The sequence below is a fragment of the Bubalus kerabau genome, chromosome 3, assembly GCF_029407905.1.
Source record: "Bubalus kerabau isolate K-KA32 ecotype Philippines breed swamp buffalo chromosome 3, PCC_UOA_SB_1v2, whole genome shotgun sequence".
Taxonomy (NCBI): Eukaryota; Metazoa; Chordata; class Mammalia; order Artiodactyla; family Bovidae; genus Bubalus; species Bubalus kerabau.
Genome location: NC_073626.1, coordinates 71,574,005 through 71,589,822, shown reverse-complemented (window position 1 = coordinate 71,589,822; position 15,818 = coordinate 71,574,005). Strand labels below are relative to the sequence as shown.

The window sequence follows — 15,818 nt, the reverse complement described above, 5'->3', positions numbered from 1 at the left end:
ACTCTGCAGCAACCACAAACCCAGTGGGGCTGTTTATCTTTCAAGCAGTGGTTGGCAACTGGTGGCCAAGGATGTATTTGATGGACTCAGACTGTGTTTCTTAAACACTGAATTTTTTGACATTTAACAATTAGAATATTGCATATGAAAATTCAGATATCCAACTCCTCTTAACAAAACCAGGCCATCTGGTTACACTGGGCCGTCATTTTCTCATGGCAACAATTACCCCCAGTGGGAAATGGCACCTTCTATTTGACCTGTGTCATTCTTTCAGCTGCTATGAAACAGCAGCTTGTGACTTCTTAGAGCTACTGAAGCAAGACTCTTCCCCATCAAACTCATCCTGCAAGATCCCTGGAGAATACCAATGTGCCACTTTAGAAGAAGGTACAGATATAGCACTTGCTAGCAAGATGAGCTCATTTAATTTTTGTGAATTAATTTCATTAGAAGAAAATGATTTCTAATTATAAAGGACATTCATGCAATTGGATTGTTACTGTTAATGACACATTTCTTAAAGTTTCTTATGAATATGAGCACTTAGCTGCAGCACTGAATAAAGCAAATAATTTATTTTGCACACTCTAGATTCTTGCTTATTTATTTCTCCCCATGTTGTTCCATCCAAGAAGCGGTGACAAACCTGAATCACTTTCTATTCCCAGTGCCTGAGTGATGATTTTGCATTTTTCTGAGTGTCCTAAGACTGATTCCCTGACAGCTTGCCAGTTGTTAACTGAGAAAAATTGTTGTAAATTCAAGGGCAAGATATTTTTTTCACAATATCACAGTAGTTCTTCAACAATAAATGCTAACCAAGCCATCTTTTGTGTGGACAAAAACAAGAAACACTTCAGACAACATTTTTTTTTGGGAGTGAAACTAATATTTAATAATGAATTAAATAATGATATTAAATAATGAATTTACTGATATTAAATTCATAAATACGAAGTTCCTGATCTGTAAAAAACATGCAATTGTAAAGACAACAAAATAAGACAAAAAGCATAAATGGCTGCACTGTGATTCAAGTGCAATTTCATTTAATAATCTGAGAGACCAACATTTTTTCATAAGTTATTTAGATAACTGATCCATACTTCAAGTACCATCAATGGGCAAACACAGTAATTGAAATTGTTATTGTCTACTGAACATTATGATAAACAAATGCTATTTTACTTAGTTTATAAATAGAAATGTGTGCTCACATTTTAGTAACTTTGTCCTCAAAGAAATATATTTAAGGTTGAAAAGCTTCTAAATGTTTAAAAGTAACCCACATGTTAAGGAAGTTAGAACTGCTTTTATAACAACAATGATTTAAAACCTGTATTCTGTGTTTTACTTTTATTAAAATAAATAGGCTAAAAATAATGATGTCTCTAGAGTAAAACCACATTGTTCACAGCTCAGTTATTATGCCACCTTTCAAAAAGGGGCTGGCTTATTGCCTATCATAGAAGCAACTATGAAGGGAATATTTTTATTCCATCTTCAACATTGAAGAAATTTATAAAAAGAAATCTTAGTGAAATAAACAATATTAGAAAAGTGGCATGTGTGACTCTTGCGAGAGGGAAAAGATGAAACAGGTAAATGACAGAAAAGGGAAATACCCAAATGCTTTTTTTTTTTCACTGAATTCAGGTTATTAAACCAAGAAAATTTCATGCTTGTGTAGAAATAAACAGAAGGAAAGAAGTTCAAGCCACAATCTTTAGAAATGTGGAATGTCAAACTGATACCAAAAAATGGTGCAACTAAGTTGCAGTGCTTTTGGACTTGGTTAAATTACTATTTTATATGGTTACTTTTTAGGGGTGTTAGCCATGTGGCTACTAAAAATGAGAGTTGGGGGTTTGATGTGAGATTGAAACATGCACAGCTGCAGTGATGTAGAACATTAACCAGCTTCCCCTAAACTTTAAAGTTAGTGCACACAGAATGATTTACTCAGAGAAGAGATGCAGTTTGTTTCTGTTTATGGCTTGTCATTATAGGCTACCCACCATGTCAGTGTAGGCTCTGGAAATCCTGTTACTTCAACTTCCAAAGTCACTGGAGAACCTTCCATGACAGTTACGTTAGACAGGAGCCTGGAGAAATTAGGGGCCTGGCCAGCTAGGCTGACCATGCTGTTCTTAGCTGGTATACTTATAATCTCTTCTCGGGGAACCATTTGCCTCTGACAGGCCTGGCTGGGCCCTGGCTGAAACCCGAGGCCTGAGAATGCATCCTGGGAAGCATGCAGCCTATTTCGGGTTTTAGTGACGTTATTATCAGCATGCATTTTCTCTGGTGTTTCTAGCAAATGCCCCTGAGCCTGGGGGTGCTGTTGCGAAGCTCTGTCATGCACTTCACTGCACATGCTGTCTGGAAGTTGAGCACTGATTTTGTGGAAGGCAGTACTCTTTTCCAGAAATCCTTGGGATGTTAATGGGGGCTCAGCTTGGACCTGCGGGGAAGGCTTCTCAAAATGACTTGAAAACGTTTCTCTCTTATCATTGCAAGCATCAGCAAAAGCAGCAGGTGGAGGAAAGCCAGATACCGGGGCCTCTCTTGGACTGCTGGCCCCTGTCTGCATCTGGTGGCCGCTTAAGTGATGGCGAGGGAATGGGCTGACACGCGCCTCCAGCTCCATGTCAGACGGAGCAAGGAGAGAATTGGGGCTTCCTGGGACTGGAGGCAGGGAGATGTCGTCGGGTGAAACACACTCATATTCTTCTCCTGAAAGCATGTCCACGGGCAGAAGCAGGCCTTGGACACTCTCTTTGCCGGGGACCAGCTGCTTCACGCCCTGTGGAAGCTGACACTTTCGTGCTCCATTGACGGCCAAGATGGGGGCTGGCTGGGCCTGCTCCTTCAAAATGGAAAAGCCAAAGTTTCGAGTTAATGTTGACAAAGCCAACTTGAGAAACAACTTGAGAAGACCTGCAGTGAGTGACAGCTGGGGGCCCTGGCCCCAGCCTTACAGAACTTGAAACCATTTGTCCACTGAACCTGAGCGTAGACGGTCCCATGACCAAGGAATGGGTAAACTGACCTCCAGCCGCTAAGTGAGAGGTGACAGATCTTGCGAAATAGAGGAGAGAAAGCCCTGGTTCTCATCTCTCATGATGGGGTTGGACTGGATCCATGTTTTCAAGTCATGGTCTGAGGAGTCTTCTTCCACTAGCAAATTCTGCTTTGGTTTACTTATCTGTCTGCACATCATAGAATGTGGTTCCTAAACTTTTATCAGAGGCTTCTTTTTAGGTGATCCTCAACATACTGCAAGAATAACCCTGCTTTTTTCTCAGGAAAGCCATCTGTTTTTTAAAAATTATTGTGGCAAAATATACACACAATCTAACATTTACCATTTTAACCATTTTTAAGTGTACAGTTCAGTGGCATTAGGGACATTTGTGTTGTCATGCAACTATCTCCATGATCCATCTCCAGAACCTTTCCTCTTTACAAATTGAAATTCTGTACCAATAAAACACTAACCTCCCATTTTCCCCTTCTCAGCCCCTTCTATTTTCTGTCTCTATGAATTTGACAACTGTAGATAACTGATATAGATAAAGCCATTTTTTAATGACTGTTCTTATTTTCTAAAAGACCCTTAGTTTTATTCTTACAATGAAAAATATGTTGATGTATGGCAAAACCAATACAATATTGAAAAGTAAAAAAAAATAATAATAAAAAAATTAAAAAAAAAGAAAGAAAAATATCTACTGAGCACCTATTATATACTGGCTTCTGTGCTAGACACAGGAGAGATAAATGGTGAGTAAAACTAGGTAGAAGCCTTCCCTCTTGGAGATGCCAGCCTAGTGGGGAAGTAGATACAAAGGGAACAATCACACATTGCGGCCTTTTGCTGGAGAACGCACCAAGACAGTGGAGGAACACTCACCACTTGTCCTTCTGCCCCATGTGGAACATAGGCCATGCCAGGAGACTGAGAAAAACAGTGATCCATTTCACTTACTCTATTCTAGGATTTCTCTCCACTTATCGACGTCCATCTCCGTTTTGATAAGAGGTTCAAATATCCTTTCTGGCATGGACTCAAAAGAACATTGAAGCTGAAAGAGATCTCATCTATCCCAACCTGCTTGTTCTATATCCACTTCTTTCTTTGCCTTTCCACAGCATTTGGGGTGCATTTTTACTTAATGTAACAGTTACTGGCTTTTGTCTTGTTACCACCACTTGCACATGAGAAAGCTGTGTTTTGTTTTGGGTTTGAGTTCTTCGTTTTAGCCCACAGTTCTACTCCTGACATATACAAGTGATTTTTGAGAAATCAGTGTTTTCAGGTTGAAGATGAAAAGCAAAACAACGTGCCTTCTACTATTCTACAGATATGACCTATCTTCAGAGAAAGCATAAACCCAGTTGAGAAAAAGTGGTTTTCCTTCAGCCATTTAGTAGAAATTTGAATCCTGAGTCTAAAGCCAGAAGTTCTTATAAGATTTTCTCTTTAAAAAAAAATTACTAGTGGGATAAAATATTTGTAAACAATATGACAAACCAGATCTCATACAACTAAGCAACAAATAAAATATGGGCAAAGGATAAATAGATATTTCTCCAAGGAAGGCATACAGATGGCCAATAGGCACAGGAAAAGATGCTCAATATCACTAATTATTAGAGAAATGCAAATGAAAACTACAAAGAGTTATCACCTCCCACCAGTCAGAATGGCCGTTGTTAAGAAATCTACAAAAAATAAATGCTGGAGAGGATGTGGAGAAAAGAGAGTTCTCCTACACTGTTGGTGGGAATGTGAGGTGGTGCAGCTATGGTGGAAAACAGGATGGAGGTACCTCAGAAAACTAAAGACAGAATTACCATATCATCCAGCAATCCCATTCCTCGGCATACAGCCAGACAAAACTCTAATTTAAAAAGGTGCACACACCCCTATGTACACAGCAGCACTATTCACAATAGCAAAGACATGGAAATAGCAAAGAAATGGAAACAACCTAAGTGTCCATCAACAGAGGAGTGGATAAAGAAGACGTGGTACATATGTATACAACAGAAGAATAATCAGCTATTTAAAAAAAGAGTGAAATAATGCCATCTGAAACAACATGGATGGACCTAGAAACCTTGCCATACTAAATGAAATAAATCAGAAAGACAAAGACAAATACCATACAATATCACTTGCATGTGGAATCTAAAATATGACACAAATGAACTTATCTATGAAACAGAAAGAGACTCACAGATATAGAGAACAGACTTGTGGTTGCCACGGTAGGGGGAAGTTAGGGGAGAGATGGATTGGGAGGGGGTTTATCAGATGTAAGCTCTTACACAGAGAACAAATAAACAATAAGGTACTCCTGTATATAGGAAACTATATTCCCTACCCTATGATAAACCATAATGGAAATGATACATGTATATATGTATAACTGAATCACTTTGTTGTGCAGCAGAAATTAACACAGCATTGTAAATCAACTATACTTCAATTAAAAAGTTACTAAATAAACACATATTTCATAGGGAATGTCCCTCCTTCTTTTGGTTTTCCTATGAAAGCTTAGCTCTTTCTTCCCACCTCTTCCTGAAACTGGAGTGCTTATTTTCCTTTTCACAGTGACTTTGATCCAAAAATAGTCTAAGAATCTCCTCTAATGCCATTCTGAGAGCCCCTGTTTGAATACTTTTTCCTGAAACACTGATTTCCTGGGAAAGAATTTGATACTTTATTCATGTTAAGAATAACTTCATAGGATAGCAAGCACATTTGTTAATCTGAGGGTCATGCAGAGGACAGGCAACTTCTCAATGACTTCTTTGGGCAGCCTATGCAACAGGCTAAGGAGAAAAATTTGGGTAAAACTCCAGGCTCATCCCCTCACTCCATACTCCCCCTAGGAAGGAACTGACTTATGAAGCTGTGGGTTTGGAAGAAGAGACTGGGCATGGTCAGCTCTGTCTCTCTGAGGCTCTCTATTTTGGATATGCCTTCCACCAAGTGGGTGCATCCACATTAGTTCTAAGGCATGAAACCTCTGTTTGGGAAGCCTGTGTTGTTTAGCTGTGCACCCAAGTGACTGGGAAGACAAGTCTGTCTCATCAGAGATGAAATTTGGGGAAACCCACTAGGAATGTCCCACCCCTGACTTCCAATCCAGCTTAACTGGTTATATATATATATACACATACATATTAATATACATATATATATACAGTGTATATATATACTGTGTATATATATATATATATACAGTGTATATATATGTATATATACATATACATATATATATATACATACATATATAATATACATAATGGTGGAATCATCATCTCTTTGATCTATATGCTATGTTTGTATGAAAGTGACTTTATTAGTAATTCTTTTGTTTTCATAAGAATCATACAGGACTATTGAATTGCAGTTTTGAGTCTCAGAATTCTCCAAGTTAGGCTTCAACAGTACGTGAATTGAGAACTTCATGTTCAAGCTGGATTTCGAAAAGGCAGAGAAACCCGAGTTCAAAACTGCCAACATCCACTGGATCATAGAAAATGCAAGAGAATTCCAGAAAAAAAACATCTACTTCTGCTTCATTGACTACACAAAAGCCTTTGACTGTGTGGATCACAATAAACTGTGGAAAATTCTTAAAGAGATGGGAATACCAGACTACATTACTTGCCTTCTGAAAAACCTGCATGCAGGTCAAGAAGCAACAGTTAGAACTGGACATGGAACAACAGACTGGTTCCAAACGGGTAAAGGAGTATATCAAGGCTGTATATTGTCATACAGCTTATTTAACTTATATGCAGAGTACATCATGTGAAATGCCAGTCCGGATAAATCACAATTGGAATCAAGACTGCAGGGAGAATATCAATAGCCTTAGATATGCAGATGATACCACCCTTATGGCAGAAAGAGAAGAGGAACTAAAGAGCCTCTTGATGAAAGTGAAAGAGGAGAGTGAAAAACCTGGCTTAAAAGTCAACATTCAAAAAAACTAAGATCATGGCATCTGGTCACATCACTTCATGACAAATAGATGGGGAAACAATGGAAACAGTGAGAGACTATTTTCTTGGGCTTCAAAATCACAGCAGATGGTGACTGCAGCCATGAAATTAAAAGATGCTTGCTCCTTGGGAGAAAAGCTGTGACAAGCCTAGACAGCATATTAAAAAGCAGAGACATTACTTTGCCAATAATGGTCTGCATAGTCAAAGCTATAGTTTTTCCAGTAGTATGTATGGATGTGGGAGTTGGACCATAAAGATGGTTGAATGCCAAAGAATTGATGCTTTTGAACTGTGGTGTTGGAGAAGACTTCTTGAGAGTTCCTTGGACTTCAAGGAGATCAGTCAATTCTAAAGGAAATCATTCCTGAATATTCATTGGAAGGACTGATGCTGAAGCTTAAGCTCCAATACTTTGGCCACCTGATGCAAAGAACTAATTCACTGGAAAAGACCCTGATATTGGGAAAGGTAGAAGGCAGGAGGACAGGGGGACAACAGAGGATGAGATGGTTGGATGGCATCACCGACACAATGGACGTGAGTTTGAGCAAGCTCTGGGAGTTGGTGATAGATAGGGAAGCCTGGTATGCTGCAGTCCATGGAGTTACAAAGAGTCAGACATGACTGAGTGACTGAACTGAACTGAACTGAACTATTGATAAAATTGTTGAACATTGCAGAGTTTAGTACAAAGCTGTCTCCCCAGGGCAAGGCAAACTGTCTTCCAGGTTGATACTGGTGAAATACTTAACACTCTTGGATACAACTATAACCTGACTGAATGCCCGTTCAGTTCACATTTCTCCACTTACCTTAAGAGAGTTATTGTGAATGTGTTAATTAAGTGACTTTCTGAAATCACAATAAATTTTGTCTATGGCACAAACCTAGAATTTTCTATTAAATAATCATCTCAGAAAGCAAAATAAGGTGAGTTTAACACAAGTTTTTCTGCATAAATCATGTTAGCTTTTGGCACTTCTATCTTTATTCTCAAATTGAAATAAGCTTTCAGTTTTAAAGTCATTATGCAATTTTATAAAAATCCATTTTAGAACTCAATAAGCTATTGTTTCCTGGGTCTACTAGTTTTCCTTTATAAAAATGGTTTTCAAACATTCACATATACCAGCTATTTTTAACATTTATCCACCATAAAGCCATGTTTTGCCATTAGTAGAAAAGAAAAGTGAAAGTGTAGTCGCTCAGTCACATCCAACTCTTCAAAATCCCGTGGACTCTAGCCCACCAGGCTCCTCTGTCAGTGGAGTTCTCCAGACAAGAATACTGGAGTGGGTTGCCATTCCCTTTTCCAGGGGATCCTCCCAACCCAGGGATCGAACCCGAGTTTCTGGCACTGTGGGCAAATTCTTTACTACCTAAGCCACCAGGGACTCACTGCCATTAGTAGAAAGAGGTAGATAAATCCATGTATCTCAGCACAGACAGGGTATATTTGCATTAATCTGATGAGCTCTGACAAAGTGGCTGGGAAACTCTGATTTACTGCATCAAAACATAGCTCATTCTCAATTTTGTCTTTGTTGATTCCTTTTTTCCTCATCTTCTAAATATATGAATGATTGTGATCTTGTCTTTAAGTTCTCTAATTTTCTCTCTACACTCTTCCCCTCAAAGATCTCACCACACTTTCATATCTAATGAGCAATTAACTTTTACTTAATCCTCAATCTATAGCCTCATATGTTATCTCTGTCAGGATTTCTGAACTTTCATTTTCACTGATGGACATTATCACTTGACTTTATAATCACTACCATGTTGGCACCCCACTCCAGTACTCTTGCCTGGAAAATCCCATGGATGGAGGAGCCTGGTAGGCTACAGTCCATGGGGTCCCAAAGAGTTGGACACGACTGAGCGACCTCCCTTCACTTCACTTCTTCACTTCACCATGTAGGCAAACAAAGTGAGCATCTTGGAAGAGAGAAAATAGGGATATACTGTATCCGTTGAACTACATGTACAGCACCAATTGTCCAGGTCCATAGGGTGGGAAGCCATCTAGGTGGGAAATTTAAGTGATCACCACAAGACTTTATCTTCTAAAATATCTCCACAATAGATAACCTTCTCTTGGGACAAATCAGATTTAAGGAAGGTAAGTGGGAAGTGGATAAAGAAAGATATTGAACACAGGGTTTGGGCTATGAAAAGCATTTCTGTGAAAGGCCTTTGGAAGGGGATTTGAGCAGTCAGGGGGTAACTTGGTACCTTTGAGAATTTGGGGAGGACAGGTAAGAGAGAACAGAAAGGTGGTGAAGGACACTTTTGCCCTTTCCATTTTTTTGCCAAAGCAAGTGTCTCAGGAACATCTTACTCCTCCAACCAGGTGATCAGGATTAGTGGATGAAGGCCCGGGGGCTGTCCTCACTCATTTTGATAAAAGCACTCCCCTGAATTTTGTGCTATGAAAGTACTTCCATGCTACTCCTTTATTAATCATCATGTAACAGATGAATGGCAAGTGGGAAAAATTTGGCATGGGAATCTACAGTATCATTACATAATAACTTATTATATTTGTATACAGCAGTTTCTTAGAACTCACTTTTGGTCTTGTGAAAAAAGTTACATGGCTGAAATTCAGGAGAACTGGGCTGCCAGCCAGCCCAGTTCTGACACTACTTTCTGTGATTTCTGGAGGGCAAAATATTTCATCTCTTTTGGCCTCAGTTTCCTCAACTGTAAAATGAGATTCGATCAGATAGTTGTTAAATTCTTTCTAGTACTAGAATTCTGTGACTGTAAATTCAAGTCTTAGATAGCTCTGTGATTTTAGGCAAGGCTCTTATACTCTGTGCCTCTGCCTAACCTTAGGGGTTTGCAGATATTCCTGTGGATTTAGCTTCAGTGCTCACTTTAGGGGAGAAGGCAATGGCACCCCACTCCAGTACTCTTGCCTGGAAAAATCCCATGGACAGAGGAGCCTGGTAGGCTGCAGCCCATGGGGTCTCGAAGAGTCGGGCACAACTGAGCGACTTCACTTTCACTTTTCACTTTCCTGCATTGGAGAAGGAAATGGCAACCCGCTCCAGTGTTCTTGCCTGGAGAATCCCAGGGACGGGGGAGCCTGGTGGGTTGCCGTCTCTGGGGTCGCACAGAGTCGGACATGACTGAAGCGACTTAGCAGCAGCAGCAGCAGCAGCAGCAGCTCACCTTAGGGAATAAAACACCACCGCTAATCTGTTAGCAGTACAATGGGCACTGCATTTACTGAATGGCCCAATTTCACCAGCTGCATTTTTGTAGTCAGAAAAATGAGAAGCGCTTTACTATCTCCAGGAAAAAAATCCTGTGATGAATACATTCTTGTAATAGTTTGGTGGAATTGTTCTTTCTGACTCAAATAATGTTTTGGAGAAAAATAACATTGTGTAAGGGTGTTAGAATTGAATGCAGTGACTTCCAGATAAGTTTTTTATTGGTGCTTCTGGTTGTCTTCCCACATGGCATTTTAGGAACTCATTACATTGGACTTATAACGCAAATGATAGAGACAATAAGAGGGTAAATATGATTGAACTGTTTATCAGAGAAAATTAACTGCCACCCTCTCACTTTGCCAGTTGTGCCAGAATGCATATGCAAAATGAGGTCAATGAGAGATCTTGACAGTTGTAATCATGGATTTTCACTTTTATCCTAAATAGCTGATGATCTATCATGTCTTTTAATTTATTTTAAAATAAAAATGATTTCTCAATGAAAATAAATCTCAGTGAAAAATAAAAGGAATCTGTTCCTTTGATTTTTTTCCAAGAAAAGCAAGAAAAGGCATTTTTACCAAGTATAAATGAGTGTGTTTCAGTAGCAATAGCTTTTGTTTCTAATTTTACCAGATACATGTTGTTGACAATGTAGAATCGAAAAAAAATCATATGATGTTGAACTTAGTATCTCTTGCAACTTAGTTAAGAAAATGTGATGCATCTAATGTTATTCTTTATTATTTCGACTAGTTGGTCTCAGTCAAAGTTGATTTTGCTCCTGCGGGGACTTTGATAATTTCCATAGACAATTTTTGGTTGTCACAAATAGTTGGAGAGTGGGTACTGCTGGCATTTAGTCCACAGAGGCCAGGGATGATCTTAAACACCCTACAATGCACCCGGACAGCTCCCACAACAAAGAATTCTTAGGGTCAAAATGTCAATAGTACTGAGGTTGAGAAAACCTGATTTAGACAACCAGAGTAACCAAAGATCATCTGATACAAGACTGAAGTCCAGCTAAGGTTTGGCAGCTGTCTTTTGCCTCAGAGAGGAGTTAGGATTTAAATGCTACAAGGCCATCCCACTAAAAAAAACCCAGTTTACTTAATATGGTACTTGCTGCCTTGTGGTTGTATAATTGCATGAGACCTTGACATAGATTTAACCTGCATAAAAGGACCTATAAGGAAGTTCTAAATACCATATTTAGTTTAATAAAAGATATCTTTCTCCATGAGATGACGGCAATAAGTAGGGAGATTTTTCAGACTCTCGTGCCACAAAAGGTATATTTTATTTTATTTGGGAGCAGTTGAGAATAATGTTGACTCTGCTTGTCCCTTCAGTTCCTTGGGAAAGAGACAAACACTGGGAGCAAACTTGGCAATGCATAAAATCAAGAGCTAATTATAGTCCAGGAGCTATGAATAGACAGTGAACAACTTATACTGAAACTCCATAATGATGCGATTTAAATAATGCTCTTGAAATGCATTTGCATTTTGTGAGTATTTGCAGTTTTTGCTACATGCTTATGTGCAATGCATAGACTTTAAAATAATTTAACATTTCTATAAATACTTTAGTGTTTATCTTTCAGTTGCATTCTATGTTTTAGTACATATTCCTAGAAATATCATGTTAGAAGTAGATTCTATGCGAATGAGATACAATCAAATTTCATGTATTAAGGTTTTCCAATGGGTAGTGTAAAACAACAAAATCATAGCTTGGTGGTATGATAAAGAGGGAGAGGTAAAATTTGAAGTTGGGATTGAAAGATCAACAAGAAAGGCAGTTAAAGATGGGAGAAACAAAAGTTTGGGGCAATAGTGTGGTGTTTGACTGACTGTCCCAATGCCACTGTGAAATGCTATGGTTCCAGTATTCAATGGGAGAGACTCTGAGGTAAAAGCGCAGGTGAGAGAAGAAAGACTAAGTAATGAGTAGAAAAGAAGGGGAAAGGACATACACTCGCATCCACACTGGAGAATTCAGAAAGATAATAAGGCTTCAATTCATTTTTTTTTCCAACGCACAATGATGCTAAACAAAAGTAGTGAAAGTAACAAATATCTGAGGATACATGGATTTCTTTACCTTATTGCTTCCATCATTGAATATTGTCTGCTTATTTCTCACTGGTTCTTTTAGTAGGTCAATGCAATCATCATGGAAGTCTTCCAAATTCAGATTCAACTTTAAAACATCTCCCTGCTGTACAAAGTGAAGATTAGTGAGAGCCTGGGCCAGTAAAGTTGGCAGTCTTTCAGCAAATGTATCCCACAAGAGGCTAGCATACTCCCATGAAGTGATTTACACAGTTATTTCAAGGTTTCTCTCCCCTTTCTACCTCCTCTGCTGATAAAAGTTCACTGCCAATTAAAACTGGTTGTTCAAAGGTCCAGTAGGAAGAAAGTTCTTGTTATAATAGGGGAATACCAGATACCTTACCTGCCTCCTGAGGAACCTGTATGCAGGTCAAGAAGCAACAGTTAGAACTGGACATGGAACAACAGACTGGCTCCAAATAGGAAAAGGAGTACATCAAGGCTGTATATTGTCACCCTGTTTATTTAACTTACATGCAGAGTACCTCATGAGAAACACTGGGCCGGAGGAAGCACAAGCTGGAATAAAGATGGCCAGGAGAAATATCAACAACCTCAGATATGCAGATGATACCATTCTAATGGCAGAAAGTAAAGAGAAACTAAAGAGCCTCTTGATGAAAGTGAAAGAGGACAGTGAAAAACCTGGCTTAAAACTCAACATTAAAAAAACTAAGATCACGGAATCCAGTCCCATTCATGGCAAATAGATGGGGAAACAGTGGAAATAGCAACAGACATTATTTTCTTGGGCTCCAGAATCACTGTGGACAGTGACTGCAGCCATGAAATTAAAAGACACTTGCTCCTTGAAAGAAAAGCTATGACCAACCTAGACAGCGTATTAAAAAGCAGAGACATCATTTTGCCGACAAAGGTCCATTTAGTCAAAGCTATGATTTTTCCAGTAGTCATGTATGGATGTGAGAGTTGAACTATAAAGAAGGCTGAGCACCAAAAAACTGATGCTCTTGAACTGTGGTGCTGGAGAAGACTCCAGAGAGTCCCTTGAACTGCAAGATCAAACTACTAAATCTTAAAAGAAATCAACCCTGAATATTCATTGGAAGGACTGATGCTGAAGCTGAAGCACCAATACTTTGGCCACCTGATGTGAAGAGCCAATTCACTGGAAAAGACCCTGATGCTGGCAGAGATTGAGGGCAAGATGAGAATCGGGTGGCAGAGGATGAAATGGTTGGGTGGCATCACTGACTCAATGGACATGAGTTGGAGCAAACTCCAGGAGATAGTGAAGGACAGGGAATCCTGGTGTGCTGTAGTTCACAGTGTTAAAAAGAGAGGGATGTGACTTAGCTACTGAACAAGATTATGGCAACAGAAGATACTCTATACCACCTGGAACATGGGCATTAGGCCTTAAAGAAACAGGCATACTTCTCAAAGTGTACATGTTACATCAACTTAAAGGATTTGGGCAGACATTTACTGGGGAGATTCAGCTCTTACTTCCAACTCTAAACCTTCACTGGTTTATGTTATTTGATAAATTACTCTGCTTTGGTATATACTCTATACCTAATTCCAAAGTGGAATGCAAATTAGTACAACCACTATGGAGAACAGTATGGAGGGGTCTTAAAAAACTAAAAATAGAAATATCAATTGATCCAGCAATCCCACTCCTGGGCATATAACCTAAGAAAATCATAATTCAAAAAGATACATGCACCTCAACATTCATTACAGAACTATTTACAATAGCCAAGACATGGAAGCAACCTAAATGGCCCCTGACAGATGAATGGATAAATAAGATGTGGTACATATATGCAGTGGAATGTTAGCCACAAAAAGAATGAAATAATGCCATTTGCAGCAACATGGATGGACCTAGAGATTATCATACTAAGTGAAGTAAACCAGACAGAGAAAGACAAATATCATATGATACCATTTATATGTGGAATATGGAAAAAATTATACAAATGAACTTATTTACAAAACAGAAAGAGGTTTACAAACATGCAAAGCAAACTTATGGTTACCAAAGGAGAAAGGGTAGTGGGGGCTATAAATTAGAAGGTTGGGATTAACATATATACATTACTATACATAAAATCAATAACTAACAAGGACCTGCTGTATAGCACAGGGAACTCTACTCAATAGTTTGTAACAACCTATAAGGAAAAAGAATCTGAAAAGGAATACGTGTGTGTGTGTGTGTGTGTATCTGAATCACTGTGCCACCTGAAAATAACATGATATTGTAAATCAACTATACTTTAATAAAAAATACAATAAAGTGACAGTTGTGGAAGGAATACTAGATTTTGAATTGTAACTAAGATCCTACTCCAGATCCACCACTAGTGAGTGTGTCCTCAAATAAAGCATTTATACCCTCTATGATTTTTTAAACAAGGAAAACAACATCTAAACATTACCATCACAAGGTTATTTGGAAAACACTGAGGTAATATTTATGAAAATTCTCTGTAAATATCAAAATTCTACACAAAGAGAAAGGATTATTATCACTATTTTAACCCTGACAGGGATTTCCAGGCCTGCATTTTTCATGAACTCCTGCAAAAGAGAGCCAGAGAGTCAACCTTAAAAACAAAACCCAGACATTTATGCTCTCATAGAAACATCTGGAAAGTGTTAGCATCCTTTGGCAGGATTTTCTTCAGGCTGTAACTCCTAAGGGCAATGCTGATGCCTGTTTCTCTTGCCATAGAGGCCCTTCCTCATTTCTATACCCACCCAAATCAAACTTTTTGGAGGTACTGAATGATTTTTTTTTTCCTGTACCAATCCTTTGGGTGTTTACAATAAATGCCAAAAGCTTTATGGAAAACCCATTTTAGGCAAAGCATATTGTTAAATGTTGTGTGGGATGCTGAACTGAACAGGATTTCCTCATTATAATCTAGGCGAGTGGCTGGATGATCATGGTAGATATATGCGATGATTATAGTAGGAAGGAACACTGGTGCAGATCAAAGAGGGAGTGACACAGCTAAGGAAGGAATTGTGCAGGAGGTGATATTTGGGTTTGGCCTTGAGAGAACAATTTAGATAAGACAGATGAAAGGTCATGTATGTGTGAAGTACACTAGTCCACCTTTATGTGTAGAAGATACATTCCAAGACCCACAGTGGATGCCTGAAACTGCAGAAAATACTATGTACATGTTACTACTTTTTTTTTCCAGTACATACATATCCATGATAAAGTTTAATTTATAAATTAGGTAGCTGCTGCCGCTGTTGCTAAGTCGCTTCATCATGTCCGGCTCTGTGCAACCCCATGGACGGCAGCCCAGCAGGCTCCCCTGTCCCTGGGATTCTCCAGGCAAGAACACTGGAGTGTGGTGCCATTTCCTTCTCCAATGCATGAAAGTGAAAAGTGAAAGTGAAGTCACTTCAGTCATGTCTGACTCTTCGTGACCCCATGGATTGCAGC

General features: G+C 38.9%; 1 protein-coding gene across 3 annotated transcripts in view; it reads right to left on the bottom strand.

The window, feature by feature from the left end:
• Positions 1-15,818, bottom strand: part of CCDC141 (coiled-coil domain containing 141) — a 213,874-nt gene that overhangs the window by 2,216 nt on the left and 195,840 nt on the right. Inside the window, exons 22-23 of one of the 3 annotated variants that reach the window (XM_055572073.1) lie at positions 12,372-12,488; positions 2,022-2,872 (exon numbers count right to left, since the gene is read on the bottom strand). In XM_055572073.1, the coding sequence (XP_055428048.1) occupies positions 2,022-2,872; positions 12,372-12,488 (968 nt within the window). The remainder of the gene's footprint in view (positions 1-2,021; positions 2,873-12,371; positions 12,489-15,818) is intronic. The other 2 variants (XM_055572074.1, XM_055572075.1) reach the window with 2 other exon arrangements.